Here is a 26330-nt window from a genome sequence, read left to right on the forward strand (position 1 = left end):
AAAAGCAGACAGCACTGAGGAGAAGATTCAGAAGGCATACCATTTACAGTTTCACTTCCCCAATACATTAGAAGATGCTGACTGTTGAAAGCGGGAAGTTGATGTAAATTTTTGTCAATGATCCTCTTAGAATGTGGCCTCTAAAAGTTGCCTAATAAGCCACAAAAGGTGAGGAAAATGCAGGCTAAGTGAGTATATGCCAAGATTCGTTGGTCTACAAATAATTATGTTTGCATGTGGATGCGCACAAATACTTGAATTTTAATTCTTGCTGGTGAGTTCAAAGTACATAGTTCTCATGAAAGATTTCTCTAATTGTTTAGTTCCTCTTTTCTTGTCCTTCCTATTTCTTTCTTCTACTTTTTGAGATCCTACTTTTATTACTTTTGCTAGCGTGTGTTTAAAGACTATAATTTCCACTATGCTGGTCCTGGAGAATGAGCCTCTGCCTTGAGGTTTTAAGTTCTCGTGAGAGTCCTCTCAGGGAAATTTGCATATCTGTAGCCGCTGTTCTCATCTACTGGTAGTTGCATGATAGGAAGTACGACAAGTTACCATCATGTTTAATTTTCATTTTAAGATGTTTTAAGGAAGAGGTACCAAGGATTTTTTGAAGAGAGCAGACAATCTCAATATGACTTCAGAGATCACTTATGCTGAAGTGAGCTTCAAAAATGAATCTACGTCTTTAGGCACCAAATCAGAGCCTCCTGCAGGTAAGAAACATCTTCTGGTGGTCAGAATTAATGATGAGATGAAGAATGAAGAGAGAATACTATAAACAAAGCATAGGTGATGATAGATGCTGGTTTTCTGATTGATCACAGTTTGGAAATATAGAATTCTCAGAAGATTATGTTGCCTGAAGATAAGTATTAAGGACTGCACATTTGTACTATAACAAAACTGAGATGTGAGAAGTCCGCTATAGTCCTGAGTTCAGGAGAATGGTAATTATGGGGGAAAGCTGTCCTCCTGTAAGGCTCAGTAAGACTGCAGTCAGAAATGACAAAGCCCACTAAATTATCCATAGCCCCATAGAGTGATGAACTTTGTTTCTTGACCAGTTAAAGGAGAGAAGTGTGGGGGAAGAGTGCTGTAGGTGCATTAACAAAACCTTGTTAATACTGGACTAAAGGGGAACAAAAGATCATTGCAGATAAAAGACTAGAAAGTTGTATAAAGAAAGTCCCTTATATCTCAAGGGAAATTGCTCTGTAATGAGAAAATCCATTGCATTCTGAATCTCTGAGATGGATTCAACTTAGTTTTGGAGTAGATAAAATGTAACTTGAGTAGCATCTGTGATATCTCAGGTATAGAGCAAAAGAGAAGAAAAACGCGTGTAGAGTCTAAGCAGCTGTGAGAGGGCAGTCATGATTGCTTATGTATTCTAAAACTCTTCTGTGGAGAGATGGAGAATACTCAGAAAACTGTTTTAACTCTTAAAATGTATGAAACTTCTTTATTATATGTTAAAATGTTCATTGTAGAAAAAAATTAGAGGCACATAAAAATTTAAATTTTGTTCTTACCACCTAGTAATAACTATAACTTACATTTTTAGTGTATATCCTCCCAGACATATATATGTATATTTATATATACATACATAAATGTATATATGTATTTTTTTCTAAAAATGAGATCACAATATACTTGGCAATATATAATTACTTGGGGAAAATAATTTTTAGCCATGAAATAGTGACTAAAAAGGACTGACCTTATCCTATGAATGTGAAAAGGGATGATTATAAAGATGTATCTGCTATGGCATTATTTAAAGTAGTTAAAATTGGAAACAAAATGAAACAAACTCATAGACAGAGAACAGACTGACAGTTGTCAGAGGGGACGGGGCTTAAGAGCCTGGGTGAAGTAAGTGATGAGATTAAGCAAAAACAAAACAAAACAAAACAAATAAACCTCATAGATATAAAAACAGTATGGTGGGGTGGACACAGGAATAAGGGTAAAGAGGTGATAAAGGTGATGAAAAGAGACTAGACTTTGGGTGATGAACACAAAGAGATGATATATTATAGAATTGTATGCTTGAAACCTATATAATTTTATTAACCACTATAACCTCAAAAAATTCAATAAAAATGTAAATAGTCTGGAAGATCACTTAAATATATAATGAAATACTATGCAACCACAATAGAGAGTGGAGTAGAAGAAAATATGGAATAAAAGTGTTTATTAAATAGCATATAAGAAAATAATAGGTCAGAAACTAGTATATATGGTGTGTCAATCATCTGAGAAAATGTGCATGTATATATAAACACTCTAAAAATTGCTGAAAGAATATATACCAAAACATTAACATTAGTTGTCCTCAATAGTAGGGATTTGTGCTTTTATTGTATTTTCCAAAGTTTATGCAATGAACATATTTCCTTTCCATTTTTATATTATTTCCAATGTCATATTGTTAGTAATAGTATGCCACCCAAGAAAGGGGAGAAGAAGAAGAGAAGGAGAAAGAGTAAATAATGATCAAAATTTACTATTTATATATATATATATTTTTTTTATTGATGTCACAGAGGAAAGGAGAGGGAAAGAGAGATAGAAACATCAATGATGAGAGAGAATCATTGGTTGGCTGCCTCCTGCATGCCCCCCACTGGGGATCGAGCCCGCAACCTGGGCATATGCCCTGACAAAGAATCAAACCGGCGACCTCCTGGTTCCTGGGTCAATGCTCAACTGCTGAGCCACACCCGGCCGGGAAAAATTTACTATTGATAAAACTAATTTAATTTCTTCTTTAGCTCCCAAAGAGAAGACCAGCCTTCACAAAAGTAACCCTGGTTTTCCCAAGGCACTCTTACCCTCATTGCTGATACTTCTGCTATTATTGGCAATCTCATTTTTTATCGCTTTTATCAGTAAGTATCCCAATGAAACTATAATGAATGTCTGCCTTACACAAACAGAGGGTATCCATTAGATTTTTATAGTTAACAAGGGGTTTATTCAGAAATCTGGTAAAATGTGTTCTCTGAGGGATGGTATAGTTAGTGGGAATCTATTACAAATGCTGCTTTTAAATTTGAATTGAGTCACTTTTCTATAAAAATAATGGAATTCACTCTATAGACTATAGAAATTTAAGAGTATATGTGTGCCTGTGTGTTTGTGTTATAGAGTGAAATAGGGTACCATCTTCACACTAGACAGTTGTATGAGGACAAATTTATATTTCCTTAGTGTTTCTAAGGCTAGGACTTTTTGAGTGCACACATACATATTTTGAGATGAGCGGGTGAACAAGGATATGGGAAGAAATATTCAGGAAGAGTTTCCCATTGAATTTTTACCTTAATTATTTCTGTCCTACCCAAGACATGAGATCTAAAAGGCAACTTGGCAAACAGATAGATTTCTGCATATCTTAGGCTTTAAGAATTTATCAAATTGATAAGAGGAATAAAAAACAGTATATATCTGGGTAGATATTTTATTCATTCATCTGGTCATTCAATAAGCAATGGTGGTCATCCGCTTTATGTCAGACAGTGTGCCAAAGTCCAAGCCATAGTCATTGAAGTTCAGAAAGTGATAGTAACTGGTCACATGAACCAGTGGTTACAACATTGTATGGTAGTGTTGTACAGATAACAGCAATGGAGGCTGAGATAGACTTCCTGAAGGAGGTGGCATAGAGATGTGAGAGAACATGGGAAAATGTGAGGAAACCTAAGAATAAATGATTGGAACATATGGTGCTAAGTGAACTGTGAGAAATGAAGTTGTATGTTGAAGAAAGAAGTGAGGGTCAGATCATGAAGAGTGTTGTGTACAATCCTAAAGTGGGTGAATTTTCCCCCTGAAGATGATTGTATCAATTATCTTTGGCTGCTTCATAAACCAATCTAAAACTTAGTGGATGAAAACAACAGCTACTTATTTAGCTCATGATTTTGTGATTTGGCAGTCTGGACTGGGCTCATTGGTCCTGGCTGAAAGTGGGGAGAGAACTAGGGTCAAGTATTGCAGGAGGTCAAAGAGAAAGAAAACTAAGAAGGAACCCTGGGATATTACTGATAACCATTGCAAGGGTGGCAGCCATCTTGTAGCAGCCATCTTGTGATGACGTGAGGGTGTTGCACGAGGGCATGAGGACCACCTAAGTTTTTATTAGTATAGATTGAATATGGGTGATAGGAAATCTTTCCCATAGTCAGTCAGGATCTTTCTACTCAAGTAACTTGGCATTGGTAGATGTTGTTTCTATAAAGCATTCAAGAAAGTAATAATAATAAGCAAATTCATAACACTATCAGGAAAATGAATGATTTTATTGTCTGTTTCAGTTTTTTTTCAAAAGTATTCTCAGCTTCTTAAAGAAAAAAAGGCTATAAAAGAAGTTACTCACACAGCATTGGAATGTATGAAAGAAAATTTGACCATGGAAGGTAAAAATTAATGTGTCTATAATTTAGTTGTTGACTATACTGTGTAAATATCCCCAATCAATATTTCTGAAAAGATTCACAAGTATATCGCACCAAGAGGTTGAGTCTCATGATCATTTCAAGTTTTAGGTATATAAATATATAGGATATAAAATTCATATATGAATATCTTTAATATAGTTGTATAAGAAAATACTCTTTTTTTAAAAATATATTTTATTGATTTTTTGCAGAGAGAAAGGGAGAGAGATAGAGAGTTAGAAACATCGATGAGAGAGAAACATCGATCAGCTGCCTCTTGCACATCCCCCACTGGGGATGTGCCCGCAACCCAGGTACATGCCCTTGACCGGAATCGAACCTGGGACCTTTCAGTCCGCAGGCCGACGCTCTATCCACTGAGCCAAACCGGTTTCGGCAAGAAAATACTCTTTTAAAAAATGTTTTTATTAATTTCAGAGAGGAAGGGAGAGGGAGATAAAAACATCAATGATGATAGAGAATTATACATTGGCTGCCTCCTACATGCCCCCTATTGGGGATCAAGCCTGCAACACCAGGCTGGTGTTGTGCCCTGACTGGGAATTGAACCATGACCTCTAGTTCATGGGTCTACACTCAACCACTGAGCTACACTGGCCAGACAAGAAAATAGTCTTAAATGTTTTTGTTTTTGTTTTAAATTTTCAAGTACAGTTTACATTCAATATTATTCTCGATTAGTTTCAGGTGTACAACATAGTGGTGAGACAATCATGTACTTTACAGAGTGTCGTCCCCCCCCACCTCCCGATATTTCAAGTACCTACCTGGCCCCATATTTCTACCAACAACCCCTTCAAGGCAACGTACACTTTTTCTAGCATGCACCTCAAAAGTCTTCTAGTGTCTACCCACCACCTAGTTTTAAAGCAAGATGTATGCTAAGGTATTAGAAGAACCTACGAGAGGTTATTCTGCGGGGGACGGGGTGGTCTGGAAATACTGGAAAATTTTTCTACATAAATTAATAATAATTGCTTCTTCAGTTTATACCATTTCAGTTTACAAAAGATTTCATAAGAACACTTTACTTTTGGATAGTGGGAAAAACCTGTATTACAAACTGGGTGGTTTAAACAACAGACATTTATTTTTTTGCAGTTCTAGAGCCTGGGACTCTAAGGTCACTAGCAGTGTTAGTTTCTGTTGAGGCCTCTCTCTCTGGTTTACAGATGGCCACCTTCTCTGTGCATATAGAGATAGAACTTCAGAGAGAGAGAGAGAGAGAGAGAGAGAGAGAGAGAGAGAGAGAGAGAGAGAGAGAAGAGGGAGAGAGACAGAGAGACAGACAGAGACAGAGAAACTGAGATATATATATCTGGTGTCTCCTCTTCTTATAAAAACACTAGTTCTATGGATTAGGGTTTCACCATTTGACCTTATTTAATCTTAATTATCTTCTTAAAGTCCCGACTACATTGGAGATTAGGGCTTCAACATATGAATTTTTGGGGAACACAATTTAGTCCATAACATTCTACTCCAAATTCATATCCTTCTTGCATAAGAAATATATTCACTCTGTCCCAACAGGCCCCAACGTTTTAACCCATCCAGTATCAATTCAAAGTCCAAAGTCTCATTTGAGTGTTATCTAAATCAGGTATAGGTGAGACTCAAAGTATGATTCATCCCGAGACAAGATTCCTCTCCAGTTGTGAACCTATAAAACCACATGAGTTATATGCTTCCAAAATTCAGTGGGACAGCCATAGCATAGACATTCCCTTTCCAAAATGGAGAAATCAGAAAGAAGAGAGGATAAATGTGTTTCAAGCAAGTTCAAAACCGAGCAAGAAAAAGGGCCATTGTATCTTTTTAAAATTTTATTTTTCATTACAGTTTACATTAAACATTATTTTGTATTAGCTTTATGTGTATAGCATAGTGGTTAGATAATCATATACTTTACAAAGTGTTCCCCCTGGTATTTCAAGTACCCACCTGGCACCATACATAGTTATTACAAAATTGTTGACTATATTTCCTTTGCTGTACTTTACATCCACGGGACTATGTTATAACTTCCCATTTGTATTTCTGTTTTTTTTCCATTTGTATTTCTTAATCCCTTTACCTATTTCACTGCCCCCCCTACCCAGTGTTTTGTTTAGAGTCCACACATATAAGTGATATCATATATGCACCACTATGTTCATTACAGCATTGTTTACAATAGCCAAGGTGTAAAAGCAATCCATATGCCCATCAATAGACAAGTGGATAAAAAAGTTGGGGTTCATGTATAGAATACAATTGTATATTTGGCCCTCAAAAATAATGAAATCTTACCATTTTCGACAGCACGGGTGGACCTAGAGATTGTTATGCTAAGTGAAATAAGCCAGACAGAGAAAGACAAATATCATTGTATCTTAAGGTTGGAGAACAATCTCCTTTGGCTTGATGCTTGGGCCAACTTGAATGACAGTGTCACCTGCATGGTCCTACATGGTGGCTCTGTCCTGTGGATTGTGGGGATGCCTTGCCCCTGAGGCACTGGGCAGTTGTATTCTGGCCCACTGAAGCCGAGAAGATTGCCCCACTTTCCAAAACCAAGGAGGAAATTGCCTTGCTCCCTTGGCCTGTGGTTTGGAGTAGCAATCCTGATGATCTCCAAGTCATCCTTGGGTCATTCTTCCCTTTTCTTGAAATATAACACATGTTAATTAAAGTCAGTAGCTCTATTGTCTCATGCTGTAGAACAACAGAAGTCCAAATAGCTTTATTCATTCTGTCCCATTTTCTCAGTTCCCATTAGTCCCAGCTGGCAATATATATATTTTTTCTGGTTTTAGTGCATTCTTTCTTTTTATGAAAACAACAACACTTTTATTGTTTAAAGTATTACATTTGTCTTTTTTTCTTCCATTGACCTTTCCTCCACCGTTCCCACCTCCCAGCACATGCCCTCTTCCCTGTACTGTCTGTGTCCATGGGTTTTGCTTATATACATGCATATAAACCCTTTGGTTGACCTTTTAACACCCCCCTCCCACCTTCCCTCTGAGGTTTGTCGGTCTGTTTGATTCTTCTATGTCTCTGGATCTATTTTTGTTCATCAGTTTATGTAGTTCATTATATTCCACAAATGAGTGAGATCATATGATATTTATCTATCTCCAACTGGCTTATTTCGCTTAGCATAATGCTCTCCAGACCCATCCATGCTGTTGCAAGTGGTAAGAGTTCTTTCTTTTTTACAGCAGTATAGAATTTCATTGTGTAGATGTACCACAGGTTTATAATCCACTCATCTGCTGATGGGCACTTAGGCTGTTTCCAAATCTTAGCTATTGTAAATTGTGCTGCTATGAACATAGGGGTGCATATATCCTTTCTGGTTGGTGTTTCTGATTTCTTGGGATATATTGCTAGAAGTGGGATTACTGGGTCAAATGGGAGTTCCATTTTTAAATTTTTGAAGAAACTCCATACTGGTTTCCACAGTGCCTGCACCAGTCTGTATTCCCAACAGCAGAGCACGAGGGTTCCTTTTTCTCCACAACCTCACCAACTGGCAATATTTTTGCTGGTATAATCTTATTTCAATTCCTTACTTCAGCTGAAATGGCTGATTAAATCCATTGGGAATTTTTTTTTTACATTTTTTTCTTTCTTTATCAAGGTATTACATATATGTCCTTATCCCCCCATTACCCCGTTCCTCCCGCTCAAGCCCTCAACCCCTGGTGTCTGTGTCCATTGATTATGCTTATATGCATGCATACAAGTCCTTTGGTTGATCTATCAGGGAATTTCTTTATGAAGTAAATGTCTAGCTACATCCTTGATGTTCTCTTCAGAACATGCTTTCTCATCTTTTACGATATAGACAGGGTAAGAATTTTCCAGATCTTCAAGTTCTGGTTCTTTTTTGTATAACACTTTTTTCAATTTATCTCTTTCATCTTGCATTTTACTATAAGCAGTAAGGATAAACCAGGTTGTAGCTTTAATGCTTTGTTTAGAAATCTGCTCTGCTAAATATCCAAGCTTTTCACTCACAAATTTTACTTCCCCCAAATATTAGAACACAATTCAGCAAAGTCTTTGCCATTCTTTTTTAAAAATATATTTTTATTGATTTTAGAGAAGAATGGAGAGAGATATAGAAACATCAATGATGAGAGAGAATCATTGATCTGCTGCCTCCTGCACACCCCATACTAGGGATTGAGCTCACAACGTGAGCAGGTGCCGTGATCAAGAATCTGTGACCTCCTGATTCATAGGTCGATGCTCAACCACTGAGCCACATGGCTGGGTTCTTTCCCATTCTTGAACAAGAATAGCCTTTCTACCCTGGACAGGTGGCTTAGCGTCCTCCCATACACCAAAAGGTTGTGGGTTCGATTCTCAGTCAGGGCACATACCTAGTTCATGGCTTGATCATCTGTACAAGAGGCAACTGGTCGATGTTTCTCTCTCTCTCCTCCTCCTCCTCCTCCTCCTCCTCCTCCTCCTCCTCCTCCTCTCTTTCTAAATCAATAAAAATATATCCTCAGGTGAGGATTTAAAAAATAAATAAGAATAGTCTTTCCTCCAGTTTCCAATAACATTTTTTAAAAAAATATATTTTATTGATTTTTTACAGAGAGGAAGGGAGAGAGATAGATAGTTAGAAACATCGATGGGAGAGAAACATCGACCAGCTGCCTCCTGCACATCTCCCACAGGGGATGTGCCCGCAACCCAGGTACATGCCCTTGACCGGAATCGAACCCGGGACCTTTCAGTCCGCAGGCCCACGCTCTATCCACTGAGTCAAACCGGTTTTGGCCCAATAACATTTTTTAATTTCATCTGAGACTTCACCAGAAGCATCTTTAATGTTTATATTTCTACCAACATTCCATTTAATTGTAATATATGTGCTCTCCAAGATGACAGAAGCTTTCTCTACAGCTCTCTTCTTTCTAAGGCCTCACCAGAATAATCTTTTACATCCATATTTCTACCAACAGCCCTTTCAAGGCAATCTAGGCTTTTTCTAGCATGCACCTCAAAACTCTTCTAGCCTCTACCCATCATCCAGTGTTAAAGCCACTTTCATATTATTATAGTAGCCACCACGTTTGTAGCTAAGTTTGTAGTAGTCTACTTAGCCTTCCATAATAAAATATTACAGACTGGTGGCTTAAACAACAGAAAATTTCTTTCTCACAGTTATGGAAGCTAGAGGTCCAAGGTACTAGAAGAGTTGGTTTGTGGTGAGACTTCTCTTCCTCATTTGTACAGAGGCACCTTTTTGCTGTGTCTTCACATAGCCTCTTTTCTGTGGGCATGTTGAGAGAGAGAGAGAGAGAGAGAGAGAGAGAGAGAGAGAGAGAGGTGGGGGAGGGAGAGAATGATTTCTGCTGATTTCTTTCTCTTCTTATAAGACTTATAAGACCCAGGTCCTATTGGGTTAATGTCCCTATGACCTCATTTAACCTTAGTTTCCTCTTAAAGACTCTAGCTAGCTCCATAATCATATTGAGAGTTATAGCTTTAACATATGAATTTTGAAGGAACACCATTAAGTCCATAACAAGCATCTGTATAATTTATTTGAAATTTTTGTGCATGTGAGATTTGTCTCTTCTGCCCTTGGGTTTGGTTCCAGGGCACTGAAATATAGTGAATATTGCAACAAAGTGAATCACACAATTTTTTGGTTTCCCCATGCCCATCAAAGTTATGTTTACACTATAAATTAGTCTATTAAGTGTTCAATAGAATCCTATCTAATAGAAGACAAAAAGGGTAATTAACCGTACCTCTGCTATGCTTCCCATTGGCCAATCAGGGAGACATACAAATTAACTGCCAAGAAAGATAGCGGCCGGCATCCACACAGCTGAAGCGAGCAGGAGGTTTGCTTGCTCCAGTGATGGAGGAAGCCAAGGTTCCCCACCTGCCGCGGCCTGGCTCTGAGCTCCAAAAGCAACAGAGTTTCAATTATAGAAGCTAAACAAACCCCAGATACCTGCTTTCAGCTGGCCGCGGCCTCAGAGCTGGGAGTGCCAGTGACGGCAACAATGTTTTAATTAGAGAAGGTAAATAAATCCCAGAATAAAAAAAAAGAAAGAAAAAAAAGGAGAGGCTGGGAGCTTCAGTCACCTGCCAGCCTGAAAATGGCCCTCAGCCCCTCACCCAGACTGGCCAGGCACCCCAGTGGAGACCCTCACCCTGAAGGAGGTGTGACCAGCTGCAAACAGCCATCAGCCCCTCACCCAGGCTGGCCAGGCACCCAAGCGGGACCCCCACCCTGATCCGGGAAACCCTTTAGGGCAAACCAGCCGGCCCCCACCCATGCACCAGGACTCTATCCCATATAGTAAAAGGGTAATATGCAAACTGACCCTAACAGCAGAAAGACTGGGAATGACTGGTCACTATGATACACACTGACCACCAGGAGGCAGATACTCAATGCAGGAGCTGCCCTCTGGTGGTCAGTGCACTCCCACATTAGGGAGCTCTGCTCAGCCACAAGCCAGGCAGATGGTTGCCAGTACAGTGGTGGTAGTGGGAGCCTCTCCTGCCTCCTCAGCAGCGCTAAGGTTGTCCGACTGCAGCTTAGGTCTGCCCCCGCTGGCAAGTGGACATCCCCTGAGGACTGCTGGGCTGCCAGAGGGATGTCTGATTGCCATCTTAGGCCCAATCCCCCAGGGAGCGGGCCTAAGCCAGCAGGTGGTCATCCCCCGAGGGGTCCCAGACTGCGAGAGGGCACAGGCCCGGCTGAGGGACTCCTCCCCACAAGTGCACAAATTTTTGTGCACCGGGCCTCTAGTTATATATATAAAAAAGGTATAAACCTTCATTAAAAAGAGTTTATTGCTAAAACATTTTTTGCTGTTATCTGAGTCTTCAGTGAGTTATACTCTTTTTAAAAAAGTATATATATTTCATTGATTTTTTACAGGGAGGAAGGGAGAGGGATAGAGAGTTAGAAACACTGATGAAAGAGAAACATTGATCAGCTGCCTCCTGAACACCCCCTACTGGGGATGTGCCCACAACCAAGGTACATGCCCTTGACCGGAATTGAACACGGGACCCTTCAATCCGCAAGCCAACGCTCTATCCACTGAGCCACACCAGATATGGTGAGTCATACTCTTTTTGCCGGTCTTACAGCTGCTGACTGATCAAGGTCATGGTGACTGAAGGTTGGGGTGGCTGTGACAATTTCTTAAAATAAGACAAGAATGGCCCTAGCCAGTTTGGCTCAGTGCATAGAGCATTGGCCTGCAGACCGAAGGGTCCCAGGTTTGATTCCCTTCAGGGGCAGGCACCTCAGCTGCAGGCTCCTGCCTGGCCCGGGCACTGCTCAGGGTGCAGAAGGCAACCAATCGATGTGTTTTTTTGGCATCGATATTTCTCTCTGTCTTTCCCTCTCTCTTCCACTCTCTCTAAAAATCAATGGAAGAATATCATTGGGTGAGGATTAAAAAAAACACAAGAATGAAGTTTACCACATCTATCAACTCTTTCTTTCACAAATAATTTCTTTATAAGAAAATATATTTTATTGATTTTTTTACAGAGAGGAAGGGAGAGAGATAGAGAGTTAGAAACATCGATGAGAGAGAAATATCGACCAGCTGCCTCCTGCACATCTCCTACTGGGGATGTGCCAGCAATCCAGGTACATGCCCTTGACCAGAATTGAACCTGGGAACTTTCAGTCCACAGGCTGACGCTCTATCCACTCAGCCAAACTGGTTTCAGCCACAAATAATTTCTATGTAGCATGTGTTTGATAACATTTTACTCACAATAGAACTTCTTTCTATATTGGAGGCAATTCTCTCAAACCCTGCCATAGCTTTATCAACTAAATTCAATAATATTCTAAATCCTTCGTTTTCATTTCAACAATCTTCACAACATCTTTATGGGAGTAGATTCCATCTTAAGAAACCACTTTTTCTGCTCATCTATGAGAAGCAACTCCTCATCCATTAAAGGTTTGTCACAAGATTGCAACAATTGAGTCACATCATCAAAATTGAGTTCCACTTCTAATTTTGATTCTCTTGCTATTTTCACCACATCCGCAGCTACCTCCTTCACTGAAGTCTTGAACCCCTCAAAGTCATCAATGTGGGTTGGAATCAACTTTTTCAAAACTCCTGGCAGTGTTGATAATTCGATCTCTTCTCATGAATCATGAATGTTCTTATAGCATATGGCATATAGAATGGTGAATCCTTTCCAGAAGGTTTTCAATTACTTTGCTCAAATCCATTGCTTATTATTATTATTAGAGGCCCTGTGCACAAAAATTTGTGCACTGGGGTGGGGGGTGGGGTGTCCATCAGCCCAGCCTGTGCCCTCTCGCAGTCTGGGGCCCCTCGGGAGATAATGATCTGCTGGCTTAGGCCTGCTCCCGGGTGGCAGAGGGCAGGCCCAATCCCTAGATGCAGCCCCTGGTTGGGCTCAGAGCAGGGCCGATTGAGGAGTTGGGGCGCCGCCCCCTGTCATGCACAGAGCAGGGCGGATCGGGAGGTTGCGATGCCACCCTCAGTCATGCTCAGGGTAGGGCCGATTGGGGGGTTGGGGCACCGCCCCCTGTCACACTCAAGGCAGGGTCGATGGGGAGGTTGCGGCGCCACCCCCTGTGACTCACAGAGCAGGGCTGATCAGGGGGTTGGGGCGCTGCCCCCTGTCACACACAGAGCAGGGCCAATGGGGAGGTTATGGCTCTACCCTGTCACACACAGAGCAGGGCCCGTGCGGGGGGGCTAAGGGGGCCGCACCCTGTCACACACAGAGCAGGGCCGATCAGGGGGTTGGGGCGCCTTCCCCTGTCATGAACAGAGCAGGGCAGATAAGGAGGTTGTGGCCCCGCCCCCTGTCACACACAGAGCCGCAGGGCGATCAGGGGGTTGGGGAGCTCCCCCCTGTCACGCTGATCCCGGTGCCGGGAGGCATATTACCCTTTTACTATATAGAATAGAGGCCGGGTGCATGGGTAGGGGCTGGCTGGTTTGCCCTGAAGGGTGTCCTGGATCAGGGTGGGTGTTCCCACTGGACTGCCTGGCCAGTCTGGGTGAGGGGCTGAGGGCTGTTTTCCGGCTGGCAAGTGACTGAAGCTCCCAACCGCTCCTTGTTTTCTTTATTTTTTTTTTTTTATTCTGGGCCAGCTTTAGCTCTGAGGCCTCGCTGCTGAAAACAGCGATACAATGTTGCAGTCCGGCTGGCTTTCAGTCCAGCTGGTTTCTGGGGTTTTGTTTACCTTCTTATTTGCAACATAGTACATAGTTGCCTAGAGTTGCCGGCAAGTTAGGCAGGGAACGTTGGAGTCCGCAATCACTGGAGCAAGCAAGCCTCCCTGCTCGCTTCAGTGCATGGCTGCCGGCCGCCATCTTGGTTGACAGTTAATTTGCATAAGGGTATGCTGATTAGCCAATGGGAAGGGTAGCGGTCGTACGCTAATTACCATGTTTCTCTTTTATTAGTGTAGATTGCTAGAGGCCCGTTGCATGAAGAGATTCGTGCAATAGGCCTTTCTTCCCCTGGCTGCCGGCACTGGTTTTCCTCTGGCATCCAGGACCCAGGCATTTGCTCTGGCCGCAGCGGAGAAGGCAAGCCTCTTCAGTCGTCCTCAGTCTTCAGTCTTCAGTCTTCGCTCCACGCCTGCATATCCAAATTAACTGCCATCTTTGTTGGGTTAATTTGCATACTCCTCCTGATTGGCTGGTAGGCATAGCAGAGTGATACCAATTTGCATGCTTCTCTTTTATTAGTGTAGACTAGAGTCCTGGTGCACAAAATTTGTGCACTGGGGGATTGTCCCTCAGCCCAGCCTGCACCCTCTCCAATCTGGGACCCCTCGGGGGATGTCCGACTGACAGTTTAAGCCCAATCCCAGGAGGATTGGGCTTAAACTGGCAGTCAGATATACCTCTCACAATCCTGGACTGCTGGCTCCCAACTGCTTGCCTGCCTGCCTGATTGCCCCTAACTGCTTCTGCCTGTCAGCCTGATCACCCCCTAACCACTCACTGCCAGCCTGATTGACACCTAACTGCTCCCCTGCCAACCCGATTGCCCCCAACTGCCCTCCCCTGGCAGCCGGATCATCCACAACTTCCCTCCCCTGCAGTCCTGGTCCCCTAAACTGTCCTCCTCTGCTGGCCTGGTCTCCCCTAACTGCCCTCTCCTGCTGGTCTGATTGCCCACAACTGCCCTCCCCTGCTGGCCATCTTGTGGTGGTCATTTTGTGACAACATGGGGGTGGCCATCTTGTGATGACATGGGTGTTGCCATCTTGTACAAGGGTATGATGGTCAATTTGCATATTATCTCTTTATTATATGGGATTATTATATTTTTAATTTTTATTGTTGAAAGTATTACACATATTTCTTTTTCCCCACATTGACCTCTTCTAGCCTACCTCTGCTGCCCACCCCAGGCCTTTACCACATTATTGTCTGGGTCCATGGGTTATGCATATTTGCATATAAATATATATATATGCAAACTTTTGGGTTAATCTCTTCCCACCCACCCCTGCTTTCCCTCTGACAATCTGTTCCATGCTTCTATGTCTCTTGATCTACTTTGTTCATCAGTTTATTTTGTTCCTTAGATGCCACATATGAGTGAGATTATGTGATATTTATCTTTCTCTGACTGGCTTATCTCACTTAGCATAATGTTCTCCAGGTCCCTCCATGCTGTCTCAAAGCGTAAGAGATTCTTCTTTTTGAACAGTAATGTTTCCAAGGAAATCTTTTTTTCTGAGCAGTAGGTCCCAACAGTGGGCTTAGAATAATCAGTAAACCACATCGTAAGCAAATGTACTGTGTTATCCAGGCTTTGTTGTTTCATTTATAGGGCACAGGCAGAGTGTATGCAGCATAATTCTTAAGGGCTCTAGAATTTTCAGAATGGTGAATGAGCAAACTACATTAGCCCCTAACAAGAGATTCAGTCTGTTCTTTGATGCTTTGAACCCAGACATTGACTTCTCTGTAGCTATACAAGTCCTAGGTGGCATCTTCTTCTGCTACAAGGCTGTTTCATCTACATTGAAAAATTCGTTGTTTAGTGTAGCCACTTTTATTAACTATCTTAGCTATATCTCCCCGATCATTTGCTGAAGCATCTATATCAGCCCTTGGTGCTTCACCTTGCACTTTTATGTTATGGAGATGGCTTCTTTTCTCGAATTTTATATACCAACCTCTGCTAGCTTTAATTTTTAAAATATGTTTTTTTAAGTTGATATTTTCGAGAGAGAGGAAGAGAGAGGGAGGGAGGGAGGGAGCAAGGGAGACAGAGAGAGAGAGAAAGAGAAATTTTGATGAGAGAGAAACATTGATCACCTGCCTCCTGCACACAACCCACTGGGGATCAGGCCTGCAACCTAGGCATGTGCCCTAACCGAGAATCAAACCAGTGTCCTCCCAGTGCATGAAACAATGCTCAATCCACTGAGCCACACTGGCTCGGCTTACACTATTTTTCTAAAGCTTCCTCATTTCTCATAGCCTTCATAGAATTTAAGAGAGTTAGAACCTTGCTCTGGATTAGGCTTTGGCCTACAGCAGCAATTTTCAACCAGTGTGCAGCATGAATTTTTAAAACATGCAATACCTGACCTCTTTTTCCTTAGATTGTTAAAAAAAAATGGCAATACCCAACACAACAATAGCCACCTGCTGTGAAGGAATCAAAGTCATACTATTTTTTGTCATATTGGAAAAAAATATTTTTTTTGGTGTGCCACAGAATTTTAGTAATTAGTTTATGTGTGCCACGAGATGAAAAAGGTTGAAAATCGCTGGCTTAAGGGCATGTTGTGGTTTGTTTGATTTCCTATCTAGACCACTAAAACTTTCTCCACATCAGCAATAGGCTGTTTAGTTTCTTATCACTCATGTATTCACTGAAATAGCACTTTTAATTTTCAACAAGAACTTTTCCTTTGCATCACAACTTGACTAACTGTTTGGGGTAAGAGGCCTCACTTTCGGCCTGTCTTGGCTTTTTGACATGCTTTCCTTACTAAGCCTAATTGTTTCTAGCTTTTGATTTAAAGTGAGAGACGTGTGACTCTTTCCCTTGAACACTTAGAGGCCAAGGTAAGATTATTAGTTAGCCTTATTACTATATTGTATTGTATCTCAGGGTGTAGGGAGGCCTGAGAAGAGGGGAGGAAACGGGGAGATGTGGAGCAGAGCACACACATCATTTATCAATTGTTCGCCTTCTTCTATGGGCACAGTTCACGGTGCCCCCAAACAATGACAGGGGTAACATCAAAGGTCACTGATCACACATCACCATAACAAATGTAATAATAATGAAAACTTTTGAAATATTGTGAGAATTACCAAAAGGTGGCACAGAGATACAAAGTGACAAAAGTTGTTGGAAAAATGGTGCTGATAGATTTCCTGAATGCAGGGTTGCCATAGACCTTCAATTGATAAGAGATGCGACATCTGCAAAGCTCTTGATGAATAATCTTTTTTTTCTCTTTCTAACATGAGGAAACGTGAGGGAGCATGAGGGAGCATCGATGAATAATCTTTTGAAAGTTGTAGACTATATATTTTGGGCAAGGGAACTCCTCTATAGCGGTCTGTGTTTTAAAATGCTTCCCCACCCCTCTTTTCCTTTAGTCTCTGTGAGCAGTATTTTAGTTACCTCCTGGGGTGTTTACATTTAAAAGATGTGATAAGATTTACAACTTCCAGGGACAATTGGACACAGACACTAGGGGGATGAGGGCATGTGCTGGGGAGAAGGGGTGACTGGGGAGAGGTTAATGGGGGGAAAAGGGGACATATGTAGTACTGTATGTAATACTTTAAACCAGTGGTTCTCAACCTTCTGGCCCTTTAAATACAGTTCCTCATGTTGTGACCCAACCATAAAATTATTTTCGTTGCTACTTCATAACTGTAATGTTGCTACTCTTATGAATCGTAATGGAAATATCTGATATGCAGGATGGTATTAGGCGACCCCTGTGAAAGGGTCGTTCGACCGCCAAAGGGGTCTGTCGAGTATGTTTCCCTCCACGTTCTGGGTGGAGTAGGGTTCGGTATCTGAAAGAGGGGCCGCACACAAATGAGAGAAAAATGACACGAGATAATTTTGGAATATTGGGGGACCAGGCGGGCAAGTCCGGAAGGACTTCCACCGATGCTCAGGCCGCTCTAAGCTTTTATTTGATCTGGGGTAGCCCTAGGGTAAGGTGGTTTGTCTGGGGTAGCCCTAGGGTAAGGTGGTTTGAATGACACATGGATTAGCTCATCGGTAGACAATTTCCAGAAATAGGCAAAATATTTGATCAACAATAATCAACAAGGATCTACACAAGAATCTAAGGAATTCAGTGAACTAAGGTGGGGATGATGCTTCAGCTACCATTATCTAGATTAACTGGGTGGTGTCTAAATTAACTGGGTGGTGCACAGTCCTGACCTTTTCTAGGACTTTCAAAGGTTACTAGCTTTTGGGGGTCTCTGTCTATACTCAGCTAGTGAAGACAGTAAATGGTTCGCGACCCACAGGTTGAGAACTGCTACAGTTTAAACAATAAAGAATTAAAAAAAAAAAAAAAAAGGATGGCCCTAACCAGTTTGGCTCAGTGGATAGAGCATCAGCCTGTGGACTGACTGTCCCAGGTTCACTTCAAGTCAAGGGCATGTACCTTGGTTGCAGGCACATCCCCAGTAGGGGGTGTGCAGGAGACAGCTGATCGATGTTTCTTTCTACCCCTCTCCCTTTCTTTCTGTAAAAAAATCAATAGAATATATTTTTAAAAAAGAATGCAAGATTTCTCTTAGGAATTTTGGGGTGTATTTCTCTATTATCAGAAATCTAATTGCTACTTAAAATTTTACGGTTTGGACAGCATGTCACTCTGTTTCACTGTCAATCACCCTGACATCCTCCTTTTTCGTCTCCTCAGTTTCCCAGGGATTCTACTTCTCAGCATCCTAATCAGTGTTCAGACCCTAATCTGTGACAGTTTGCACGCTCCTGGCTTTGCAAAATAGCATGCTAAGTTCTCCAATGTATTATTCTGCTCCCCCACCTTGTCTGTTAGCCCTGAAGATAAGAGAGTAGTGGACACCTGTATGAATTTCTCTAACTTTAGCTTTTCTTTAAAACATACACACACACACACACACACACACACACACACACACACACACATTATTGATTTTCAGAGAGGAAGGGAGAGGGAGTGAGAGATAGAAACAAAAATGATGAGAGAGAAGCATTGTTTGACTGCCTCCTGCACCCCCCACACTGGGGATTGAGCCTGAAACCTTGGCATGTGCCCTGACTGGGAATCAAACCGTGACCTCCTGGTCCATAGGTGGATGCTCACCACCGAGCCACGCTGGCTGGGCTAACTTTAGCTTTTCTTCTAACTTTCTAGCTCCAGCTTCAGACTCTAGCTGGACATTGGTTGCCAGCCTAACTGCCCAGAGTAGACGCCAGCCCATGGCGGCAGCCATTTGTGTCCCTTCTTTGCCATCAAACCAGCTGGTATTTGTTTCCCCTCAAACAAGTACATCAAACCAGCTGGCATTTGTTTCCCCTCTTTCCCCTCAGACAAGCACATCAAACCAGCTGGTATTTTCAGAGTGTCCTCATACTCATGTGGCTGTCCATTAGCATCTGATATGGGGGCTACCTCTCCCCACATAGAGGTCAATGTCAGACTTGGAATTCCCCCCATGGAAGTCTCTTTCCTAAGGCCCATTTCTTCAGTCTTCTGACTGGCTTGCCAATTGTTAGTTTGTAAACTGACCCCCCTACATGGAGGGCAAGGAAAGTTCTAAGAAAAAGGCAGAGCACTCCAAATGATAGGTGGTACTTTTTCTTTTTTTAGAGAGAGAGAGAGTGGAAGGAACAGGGAAAGACAGAAAGAGAGAAACATCAATGTGAGAGAGACATATGGATTGACCTCTGGCACAACCCTGGAATCAAACCCAGGACCCTTCAGTCTGCAGGCCAACGCTCTAACCACTGAGGAAAACCAGCTAGGCGATAGATGGTACTTTTAATGAGCAAGGGAACTTACTGATGGGGCTTATCTTGAGTGGCACCAATATGAATAAATCACCCCCCTCGCCCCCCCGCCAACACACACACCAAAATGTTAAGTTTATATAGAGCCTTTAACTGGGCCCAGTATACCATCCAGAAGGGTCTCAATACCACATTATTACCTCAAGGCTATGTCCTTGGGGCAGCTTCTAGTAAGTAAGGGGCAAGTGGAATGCACATTCCAAAGACAGGGGAGGGGCAAGGAGGCTCTGATTGACTGGATCCAGCTCACAGGTCAACTGGCAGTCATATCCTCCTGATGACCTCCTCCAACAGAGCCTCGTACATGCTCCACTGAAAACTGGAAGTCTATTTATTTATGTTGTTTTTTTCCCCCCAGTTTATTTTGTCTCTGTATTCAACTGGGTAATTTCTGCTATTCTGTCTTTCAAATTACTGATTTCTCTGGGCTCTCGACATTCTGCTGTTTAGCCCATCCACTGAGCTTTTTATTTTGCTTATTATATTTTTCAATTATAAATGTCCATTTGTTTCTGTTTTATATCTTTAAGTTCTTTGCTGAGATTTTCTATTTCTTTGGTTCTATTTTATCACTTGGTTCAAACATGTTTGTACTTTCTTGTTATAGCATCTTTGTCATTGTTTCTTTAAAATCTTGGTCAGATAATTCTAATATTTCTGTTTTCTTGGTATTGGCATGCATTTATTATTTTTTGAAATTAATTATGAGAACTTTGCAGTTCTTATATTTTTCCATTGAAATCTGCCCTTGGAATCTGGACATTTTTGTATTTTGTTCTGAGCATCTAAATTTTAATTCAACCTTCTGTTTTAGTTGGCTTTTCCTGACACCACTCTGGAAGGAATAAGGTGGCCTTGCTTTGTACTGCCTGATGTAGATAGACTTGACCTTGATATCTAATGGGTGGGGCTCCTTGTTACCTCTGGACAAAGATGGGAGTTCCAGTTTCCAAGTGGTTCCTTAATTTTTTTCCAGAGTTATTGAGATATTATTGACATGTAAGTTTAAGGACTACAGTGTGATGAGTTGATACAGGTACATTTCAAAGTGATCTCCACAATAAGGTTAATTATCTCCATCCCCTCACATAGTTACCTTTTATGTGTGATAGTAAATTTTAAAATATACTCTATTAACAACTTTAAATTATGTAATACAGTCTTATTAATTATAGTGACTAAACTGTACATTAGATTCCCAGAACTTATTCATCTTAGAGCTGAAAGTTTATACTCTTTGACCAACATCTCCCCATCTCCCACCCCCAGCCTCTGGCAACAACTATTGTACTCTCTGTTTCTATCAGTCTAGATTTATTTATTTTTATTTATTTAATTTTAAAAGAATTTTATTTTTCAATTACAGTTTACATTCAATATCACTTTGTATTAGTTTCAGGTGTACAGTATAGTGGTTAGTCAATCATATACTTTATAAAGTGATCCCCCCAATATTTCAAGTACCCACTGGGCACCATACATAGTTATCTACACTAATAAAAGAGAAACATGGTAATTAGCGTACGACCGCTACCCTTTTCATTGGCTAATCAGTGAGTATATGCAAATTAGCTGTCAGCCAAGGTGGCGGCCAGCAGCCAGGCACTGAAGCGAGCATGAGGCTTGCTTGCTGCGGACTCCAACGTTCCCCGCCTCACTTGCCGGGCTCTCAACTGCAACTCTAAGCAACTATGTACTATGTTGCAAATAAGAAGGTAAACAAAACCCCAGAAACCGGCGGACTGAAAGCCAGCCGGACCAAAACATTGTATCCATGTTTTCAGCAGCGAGGCCTCAGAGCTAAAGCTGGCCCAGAATAAAAAAAAAAAAAAAGAAGAAGAAAACAAGAAGCGGTTGGGAGCTTCAGTCACTCGCTTCAGGAAAACAGCCCTCAGCCCCTCACCCAGGCTGGCCAGGCACCCCAGTGGGGACCCCCACCCTGATCCAGGACACCCTTCAGGGCAAACCAGCCGGCCCCTACCCATGCACCAGGTCTCTATCCTATATACTAAAAGGGTAATATGCCTCCCGACACCAGGATCAGCATGACAGGGGGCAGCGCCCAAACCCCCTGATCCGCCCTGCTCTGTGTGTGACAGGGGGCGGTGCCCCAACTCCCCTATCAGCCCTACTCTGTGAGTGACAAGGGGGAGCTCCTCAACACCCTGATCGGCCCTACTCTGTGCGTGACAGGTGGGAGCTCCCCAACCCCCTGATGGGCCTTGCTCTGTGTGTGACAAGGTATGGAGCCCCAACCCCCCGGATGGGCCCTGCTCTGTGAGTGACAGGGGGCAGCGCCCCAACCCCCTGATTGGCCCTGCTCTGTGAGTGACAGGGGGCAGTGCCCCAACCCCCTGATTGGCCCTGCTCTGTGCATCACAGGGGGTGGCACTGCAACCTCCCCATCGACCCTGCCTTGAGTGTGATAGGAGGCGGTGCCCCAACCCCCCAATCGGCCCTACCCTGAGCATGACTGAGGGTGGCATTGCAAACTCCCAATCCGCCCTGCTCTGTGCATGACAGGGGGCGGCGCCCCAACTCCCCAATCAGCCCTGCTCTGAGCCCGACCAGGGGCTGCACCTAGGGATTGGACCTGCCCTCTGCCACCCAGGAGCAGGCCTAAGCCAGCAGGTCATTATCTCCCGAGGGGCCCCAGACTGCGAGAGGGCACAGGCCAGGCTGAGAGACCCCCCCCTTCCCCCCCGAGTGCACAAATTTTTGTGCACCAGGCCTCTAGTTACAATATAATTGATCATATTCCATATGCTATACTTTACATCCACAGGATAATTTTATAACTTCCCATTTATAATACTTAATTCCTTCATCCTTTTCACTATGCCCCCCAATCCCCTTCCCTTCTGGTAACTACCAGTCTGTTCTTTGTATCTCTGAGTATGTTTCTATTTTTTATTGTATATGTCTATTTTTTTATTATTTTGTTTTTTAGATTCCACATGTAAGTGAAATCATATGGTATTTGTCTTTCCAAGTCTGACTTGGTTTTCGTGTGGTTCCCCTTGATCCTCAATTGTAATATACATTTTGTAAATTACTTTTCTTATATTGCACTTACATGTTCTTCTGTCAATACAGAGAGAGATTGGAGCTGCTGTCCAAAGAATTGGAAGCCATTTAGTTTGAACTGCTACTTTATTTCTACTGACACCAAAAATTGGACGGAGAGTAAAAACAACTGCTCAGCAATGAATTCGCACCTGCTGGTGATCAACACCAAGGAAGAGCAGGTATGTTCTAATAGATAATGAGGTAAGCAATCCTGCCTGGGTTTTGTACACCTATCTTGGCTAAGGAGGATGTTTTTATTGTTTTAGCATATTGGTGCTGTGGAAAAAGGCTTTCAATGAAATAGGAAAGGCTACTTAAGCCTCTACATTTCACACCTTCTTCTTGCTTCCATAAAACTAAACTCCCCCAAAATAAATGAAGACATTTAAAATATAATATGTGGGAGTTGAGTGGAGAGATAAAAGAATTTCAGCCTGAAATATCAGTTTATTATTTTAACATGAAAATGTTTTATAAATTACTTATTTATTTTTAATATATATATTTTTTATTGATTTCAGAGAAAGGAAGTGGGAGGGAAAGAGAGATAGAAATATCAATGAAGAGAATCACTGATCGGCTGCCTCCTGTATGTCCCACACTGGGGATTGAGCCCTCAAATTGGGCATGTGCCCCAACTGGGAATCGAACCTTGACCTCCTAGTTCATAGGTCGATGCTCAACCACTAAGCCATGTCAGCTGGGCTATAAATTATTAACTAATAGAGAGGTGGTATTAAGTAAAATAGTGGAATAAAATATGTAAAAGAATCTCCGAGGTTGTGAAAAGAAAAAGATTCAATATGCAAAAAGTTTACTCATGCATAAGTTCGAAGAATAGCCTCTCTTAGTGAATAAGAGAGTGGGAGTGCGTCTAAGATGAGAATTTATTATGATTATGGATAGAAATCACTTCCATATAAAATGAACATTGCTATGTTCTGAATGTGTGTGTCCTCTCCAGATTTACATGTTGAAATTCTAACTCTCAAAGGTGATGGTATTAGGAATTGGGGGTTTGGGGCAGTGCTTAGATCATTAGGGTGGAGCCCTCATGAATCAGGTTAGTGTTCTTATTAAAAGACCCCAAACAGCTACTCCACCTTCCATCATGTGAGGACACAGCCAGAAGGAGTCAGCTATGACCCAGAAAGAGGGATTTGACCAATCATGCTCCTACCCTGATTGGGGATTCCAGCCTCCAGATCTGTGAGAAGTATGTGTGTTGTTTATAAGCTACCCAGTCTGTGGTCTTCGTTGTAGCAGCCTGAATAGATGCAGACAAACAGCAGGCTCACAGGATGTCCATGACCCTGTACTGCAGAGCCAGAGAAGGCCTGGCCTCCTGGGCAGGGCCTCCTGACTCTTCCTGGATCCTCTCCTTCCCTGCTCTCTCCCTAAGGCGATAAGGAACTCAGTTCAATCTGAGTAATCCAAAGGCCATAATTCCTTTTTTTCTTTCCTCAGGATTTTATCATTCAGAACCTGTATAAAAGCAGTGCTTATTATGTGGGGCTGTCAGACCCAGAGGGGAATAGAGACTGGCAATGGGTTGATCAGACACCATACAATGCAAGTGCCACGTGAGTATAGAATTTGATAAGGGAATGCTGAGTCCTGGATCATCAGGCATTTTAGAGTGTACAAAGTATCGGGTTTGAAGATAAAATAGCTCAGGCTTCTTGTAACGCTTGGCACTAAGTTAAATAATTTTATTTATTATCTCATTGAATCATCACAAGAACCCTATGGAGCACAGATTATTATTTATTCATTGTAGAGCAGAGGAAACTGCATTTAGAGAGTTTAGATAACTCAGCATATGTTATCTGGCACTGGTGACAATGGTCCTTAAACCCAGGTCTATTTGATACCAAACTTTGTATGTTTTATTTTTAAGTCCCCCCCACCCCCTTAAATATGTTTCAATTGATTTCTGAGAAAGGAAAGGAGAGGGAGAGAGGGACAGAAACATCAATGATGAGAGAGAATCATCTATTGGTTGCCTCCTGCATGTCCACAATGGCAATTGAGCCCACAACCCGGGCATGTGCCCTGACTGGGAATCGAACTGTGACCCTGGTTCATGGGTCGATGCTCAACCACTGAGCCACACCAGTTGGGCCAAATTCTGTGTGTTTGACCAACCACACATTTGTATCTCTAAATAAACGAGTAGTCATGTTAATTAAAACCATAACCAATTGTTAATACAGTAGGTCCTCGGGTTAGGTGGGAGATTTTCACTGTAAGTTGGAACCCACCTACATAAGCACCTAAGTCACTCACATGGAGCACATACACAGCAGTAATGAAGTGAAACAGTAAAAAAAAAAATTTAAAAGAAAGAAAGATAACAATTCCTGACCTTTATTTGTGGTAAATAAATAATAAAAAACATGGGAGATGGCGGCTTAACCACAAAACGATGTACATCGAGTCTGCTGTAACCCGAGGACTGTTGTATTTATTATCTCTCATAAAGCAAATGAACTAAATTCTGATAGTTTTACAACATCCCATATTTGTGTAGGTCCTTTAAAACTCTTAAGTACTTTAGTACATTACTATTTTTAAAAATTCATTTTTATATTTTTGTTAATACTCACCTGAGGATATTTTTCCATTATTTTTAGAGAGAGTGGAAAGATGGGGGAGAGACAGTGAGAGAGAAACATCGATGTGAGAGATATGTATTGGTTGCCTCACGCACACGCCTGGCCCTGCACTGAGTCAAACCGGCCAGGGCAGTACATTACTATTTTTGATCCTTATATCAACTGCATGAAATATATAGCGATCTTACTCTATTCTTTATTTTTTTAGATGTGTAAATAAAGGAAATTAAATAACATGTCCAAGATAACAGGCATAAGAGCAGATTCATAGATTTTAACTATTTCTTTAGACTTCAAAGCAGTTAGTTAAAAAAAAAAAAAAAGGAATAAACTACATTAAGACTTGGGACCAGAGTAAAATGTCATCATTTAAGGAAGCTTGTGGCTGACAATCTCCTAGAACAGGGCATGGACAAATAGAAGGGCCTCTGGGATATCTGCTGGGAAGGTGTTTAATGCAATAAGATGACACCATACTGGGGGGGTGTGTAGGCACAGTTTTCAAGGGAAATGCCAAAGACACAGATGGAGAAAAAAACCTGCCTAATAGGAGAAGAGAAATGATTGGGGACTTCTGCTTTGACTTCTGTACAGTTTAACCCCAGCCTCCTACCTCACTGTCCCTAACCCTTCTCACTATTTGAAGTCACATCCACATTTTTCCCCTTTCAGATTCTGGCATCCAGGCGAACCCAATAATCAGTGGGAGCGCTGTGTTATGCTGAATAATCCTTCACAGAGATCGTGGGGCTGGAATGATGTTTCTTGTGAGGTATCTGTCAGGTCAATTTGCAAGATGATGAAGATCCACTTAGGAGTGGGAAATTCTCCATGAACATGCGGTTGAATTAGTTGCCACCAATAAAGAGTTAAATAATTTTCTTTTTAGAATTCGTGTGTAAACTTGTGTAAGTGATCTCCAGAGAATTTTCCAATAGGCTGTTACCTATTCAACTTATATAAAATAAGTGTACATATTAATTCATGTATTCATTCACACAATGAACACCTATGGAGCATTTTGTAGTATACTGTATACTGGAGAGCCTATTCGCAGACAAATGGAGGGAGCATGAGCCTCCTCCCCCAATTTTTGTCTAATTGTTAA

General features: G+C 41.8%; 1 protein-coding gene across 2 annotated transcripts; it reads left to right on the plus strand.

Moving 5' to 3' along the window:
- The first annotated feature begins 82 nt into the window (after window positions 1–82).
- On the plus strand, window positions 83–26107 carry CLEC4A (C-type lectin domain family 4 member A). Of its 2 annotated transcripts, XM_070407904.1 has the most exons (7): window positions 83–274; window positions 581–716; window positions 2787–2903; window positions 4332–4433; window positions 22632–22783; window positions 24072–24187; window positions 25895–26107. In XM_070407904.1, exons 2-7 carry the CDS (start codon window positions 635–637, stop codon window positions 26055–26057), a joined length of 732 nt encoding a protein of 243 aa, XP_070264005.1. In that variant the 5' UTR covers window positions 83–274; window positions 581–634; the 3' UTR covers window positions 26058–26107. The 2 variants fall into 2 exon arrangements, with proteins under 2 accessions (XP_070264005.1, XP_070264006.1); XM_070407905.1 differs by lacking the exons at window positions 83–274; window positions 2787–2903 and having other exon boundaries at window positions 418–716.
- Window positions 26108–26330: the final 223 nt, after the last annotated feature.

Source organism: Myotis yumanensis, unplaced genomic scaffold (assembly GCF_028538775.1).
Source record: "Myotis yumanensis isolate MYYU_CA2020_CCGP unplaced genomic scaffold, mMyoYum1.0.hap1 SCAF_3, whole genome shotgun sequence".
NCBI classification, from domain to species: Eukaryota; Metazoa; Chordata; class Mammalia; order Chiroptera; family Vespertilionidae; genus Myotis; species Myotis yumanensis.